At 40.6% G+C, this 4,811-nt stretch overlaps 1 protein-coding gene across 1 annotated transcript; it reads right to left on the reverse strand.

Annotated features, from left to right (window-relative positions):
- Nucleotides 1-834: 834 nt before the first annotated feature.
- LOC125169628 (U1 small nuclear ribonucleoprotein C-like) lies at nucleotides 835-1,578 on the reverse strand. The gene has a single exon (XM_047865134.1). The coding sequence runs from the start codon at nucleotides 1,313-1,315 to the stop codon at nucleotides 1,061-1,063; it is 255 nt and encodes an 84-aa protein (XP_047721090.1). The 5' UTR covers nucleotides 1,316-1,578; the 3' UTR covers nucleotides 835-1,060.
- Nucleotides 1,579-4,811: the final 3,233 nt, after the last annotated feature.

A 4,811-nucleotide genomic window follows, 5' to 3' on the forward strand; every position in this document is an offset into this window, starting at 1 on the left:
TGTTAGGGCTCCAGGAAACAGAGTCTATTGGTTTCTGGAGATTAGGCTATTGATAAGATTGCCTTTTTCTTGTGATTTACTAAGATATTTGTCAATAGATGGAGACTCAAATCCTGCAGGACTATGATCTCTATTAGTTATCCCTTTGTTTTTCTCCTTTCCTTCGTTCTTGGGCAGCCAGGAGTGCCCAAGGAATATCACAAGTATGGCACCTGGGGGATGGGGGAGCATTTGCGGCCTGTCAGCTTGGCTTATGCTCCCTTATCAACCAATATCAAGAAATTTAACATTTATACAATACTATTATCTTACACATAGTCCATAAATGATTTCATCAACTCTTCCTATAATTTCCTTTCTGGCTATTTTCCAGGATCACCCTTTGCATTTAGTTGTCAAGTTTCTTTAGTATCTCGAAACTGAAACATTTTCCTCAGTATTTGTATTGCTTTTTGACCTTGACGTTTTTGAAAATTATAGGCCAGTTATTCTGTAGATGTTTCTCATTTGGGGCTTCTCTATTATTTCCTGATGATTAGTTTCAGGTCATAGAGTTTTGGCAGGGAAATCACAGAAGAGATGTGCTATCCCAGGAGGCACTTGCATCCATTATTTCAATGTATTTGTAATAATAGTTGTTAGATCAATAGCTTCATTATGAAACATATTGTCTAACCTTTCTTATTTCCACTTTTTTTTTTAAGTATAGGACCTTAGTGTTGGGAATCGTCTTCTACCCACGGTGAATTTCCCCCTCAACATTCTTACAGAATAACTTCTGTTGTGTGTGTTCTTGTAATATTGAGATTTTTTTTTGTTTTTTGTTTTTTGTTTTTAACTAAAACAGTTGACAATTTTATTTTCACATTTCACGATACAAATGGAAATTGCTTTTTTTTTTGTCCCACTACTCCCTTGCAAAAACTATTCTCTGTTTGATAGGAAGGGGGAGCAAGTCTTCCTTGTCATGCTGTTAGAAAACACCCAGAATCACAGCACCATGATCTCCTGGTGAAGAACAAGTAATATAAAATGGATATAAAGAGGTTCCTGTGTCTCCTTATCTGTCTGGTCGAGTCATTCCTGGCCGAGTGGGTACCATTATGGGATGGGCGGGAGGTCTCATCATTGGGGGCCCAGGCATCATTGGCATGTGGCCTCCCATAGGCGGCCTCATTCCAGGAGCAGGTCCCACTGGCATCATCCCAGGAGGAGGAGGGCCCATCATTGGCATCATGGGAGGGCCCCCCATATGGGGTGCTGGCATCATACCAGGGCGAAGAGGACCCGGGAGACTAGGGGGAGGTGGAATCATCGCCCCTGCAGGAGGAGGAGAAGAGAATGGAGTAGGAGGAATCTTTCCTTACTGAAATGCAGCAGTTGTTTTGTCGATCAGGCTCTGGGCTTGCTCTTCCATCCATTTCTGATAGTAGTCTTTCACATTCTCTTTGTGTTTCCTACCACTGCAGTGTGTCTTTCTCACAGATGGAGAGTCATGGGTGAGGTATGTGTCGCAGTAGTCACAATAAAACTTAGGCATGTTGCTTTGCAGACCGTTGGCCACTCCGTCCCGCGCCACCCGGAGTAATATTGAGATTTATAGCAAATAAATATTTGCTCTTGTCCATGGTTTGTGGCACACACCTCCTAGAACCTTTGTAATTTCTTAAGCACTAAGAGCTATAGGGACATCTTTTCCAGTTCCTCAAATAGCTCCAGAGCCAAAAGGGTGAAATTGGTGTCTTTTGTTATTCCAAACAATTCCACTGAGGTTATGTTAATGAAGTGGTGTTTTAAAGGCCCTAAGGAGGCTCTAGTTCAAGATGGCCACTTTAGGAAGCTCTGAACTCACCTCCTTTGGGGAACACACCAAATTAAACTTATTAATAGAACAATTCCTCCTGAAGAACTGAGGGCTGACTAAACAGCTACTGAGCAACCAAAGATAGAGAGAATGGCATTGGAACTGCAAGAGAGACAGAGACACAGTAACAAATGGAACCCCCGCCATTGAGGCTGCAAACATAGTGGGGAGGGATAGTACTGAGGTTCTGGGAATAGATCCGTGGGTCCTTGAGCACAGGACAAAAGCCATGGTTTAAAAGGGCAACTAGCATACAAAAGAGACAACGCTAGAACCCTGGCAAGTGGTGGAGGAGCTGTGGGAAACCTTTCCAGGTCAGAGGGACATGGTTTACCTTTTCACCCACCTAGACCAGGGCAGGGTCTGGACACCGAAACAGACAGGTGTGGTTGTCTCAGTGAGACTGGGACTTAAGTGAGCCCAGGAGTCACAAGCCCACATCAGCACTAGTCATGCTGGGGCACAGAAAAAGGAGCTGAGTTTTAAAAGGTCCCAGGAGGGGGCACCTGGGTGGCTCAGTCAGTTAAACAGTCTACTCTTGATCTCAGCTCAGGGTCATGAGTTCAAGCCCCACATTAGACTCCATGCTGGGCGTGAAGTGTACTTAAAAAAAAAAAAAGGGCCAAGGAGATGTGGGAATGCTCTCCCCATGCCACCTTAAAATCCCACACTGGATCAGGGTCTGGACATCATAAGGTATGGGTTGGGATTGCATAATTGGTGGGTCCAGATGCCATAACTGGTGAGTTGGATTGGCACAGAAAGCTTATGACCTCATCAAGTCCAGGGTCGACAAACGCCCACCAGCCCTAGCCATGCTGGGACACAGGACTGCAGGAACATTCTCTCCCCCTCCACTTTAAAAGCACAGACCATAGGAAGGTCAGAATACCATAAGGTAAGGTTTTCGTTGCCATAAAGGGCAGGTTCAGAATGCATCCTTGGAGGGTCCTGATGCCCCAATGAGCAGGTCTAGAAACCATAACTGGTGGATCCATTCATCACAGGGAACTTGTAACCTCAACGAGTACAGGAACCTAAAGCCCACACTACCCACCCCCCCCCCCGCATCACCCCCCCCCCAATCACACTGAGACACAGAAAAAAAAAAGACGAGGTTTAAAAGGTCTGAGAAACTGTGGGAAAGTTCTCTCCCCATCTACCTAAAAAGGCCAGACTAGAGCAGAGTCCAGCTCACAGAGAGCTTGTGACTTCAGCGAGACCAGGGTCCATAAGCCCACACCAGTCAACCTTTGGTGTTGGGGTATAGAAAACACGTCGTGATTTTGTGGATTTTTAAAATTTTTTAAATATTTTTTTAATTCAACATATATATTTTTTATTTTAAAAATTTGTCTTGTTTTGTTTTTATTTTTATTTTTTTTATTTTCTTTCTGCTTTTTTTTCTATAATTTTTTCTTTTCTTTTCTTTTTTCTATTATTATTATTATTATTTTCTTTATTCTTTCTGTAAAAATTCATAGTTTAAAGGAGGATGCACACTGAAAACCATAAAACATTGATGAAAGAAATTAAAGATGATACAAGCAAGTGGAAAGGTATCCCATGCTCATGAATTGGAAAAATTAATGTTGTCAAAATGTCCATATTACTTAAAGCAATCTACAGATTCAGTGCAATCCCTATCAGAATATCAACAGCATCTTCCACAAAACTAGAACAAATAATACTAAAATTTTTATGGAATCCAGAAGACCCCAAACAGCCAAAGCAATCTGGAGAAAGGAGAACAAAGCTGGAGGTATCACAATTGTGGATTTCAAGATATACTACAAAGCTGCAGTAGTCAAAACAACAGGTAGGGGGAAAAAAGACACATAGATCAATAGAACAGAATAGACACCCCAGAAACAAACCCACCTTTATATGACCAATTAGCCTATGACAAAAGAGGCAAGAATATACGGTGGGGAAAAGACAATTTTTTCAATAAATGGTACTCGGAAAACCTGACAGCTACATTTGAAAGAATAAAACTAAACTACTTTCTAATATTATACACAAAAATAAACTCAAAGTGGATTGAAGACCCAACTATGATACCTGAAACCATAAAATTCCTCGAAGAAAACACAGACAGCAATTTCTCTGACATCAGCCGTCACAACATTTTTCTAGCTATATCTCCTAAGACAAGGGAAACAAAAACAAAAATAAACTATTGGGACTACATCAAAATAAAAAGCTTTTGCACAGCAAAACAAAACAAAAGGATAGCCTACTAAATGGGAGAAGATATTTGAAAATGATATATCTGATAAGGGGTTGATATCCAAAATATATAAAGAATTACATAGCTCAAAGCCAAAAAACAAAAAACAAAAACAAAAACAAAAACAAAAAACCCCCAAATAATCCAAATAAAAATGGCCAGAGGACCTGAATAGACATTTTTCCAAAGGATACATCCAGATGTCTGAGATACATGAAAAAATGCTCGGCATCAGTGATCATCAGGGAAATGCAAATCAGAACCACAATGAGATATCACCTCACACCTGTCAGAATAGCTAAAATCAAGAAGACAAGAAACAAGTGTTGGCAAGCATGTGGAGAAGAAAGAACCCTTGTGCACTTTTGGTCAGAATGTAAATGTTTACTGCCACTGTGGAAAATAGTATGGAGGTTCCTCAAAAAATTAAAAATAGAAATTCTATATGATCCAATAATTCCACTACTGGGTATTTACCCAGGAAAAATGAAAACACTAACTTGAAAAAATACATGCGCCCCTCTGTTTATTGCAGCATTGTTTATAATAGCCAAGACACGGAAGCAACCCAAGTGTCCATCAATAGATGAATGGATACAGGAAATGTTTTACATACATAATGAAATATTACACAGCCATAAAAAGGATGAGAATTGTGCCATTTGAGACAACAGGGATGAACTAGAAGGTATTGTGCTAAGTGAAATGAGTCAG

The sequence above is a fragment of the Prionailurus viverrinus genome, chromosome B4 (assembly GCF_022837055.1).
Source record: "Prionailurus viverrinus isolate Anna chromosome B4, UM_Priviv_1.0, whole genome shotgun sequence".
NCBI classification, from domain to species: Eukaryota; Metazoa; Chordata; class Mammalia; order Carnivora; family Felidae; genus Prionailurus; species Prionailurus viverrinus.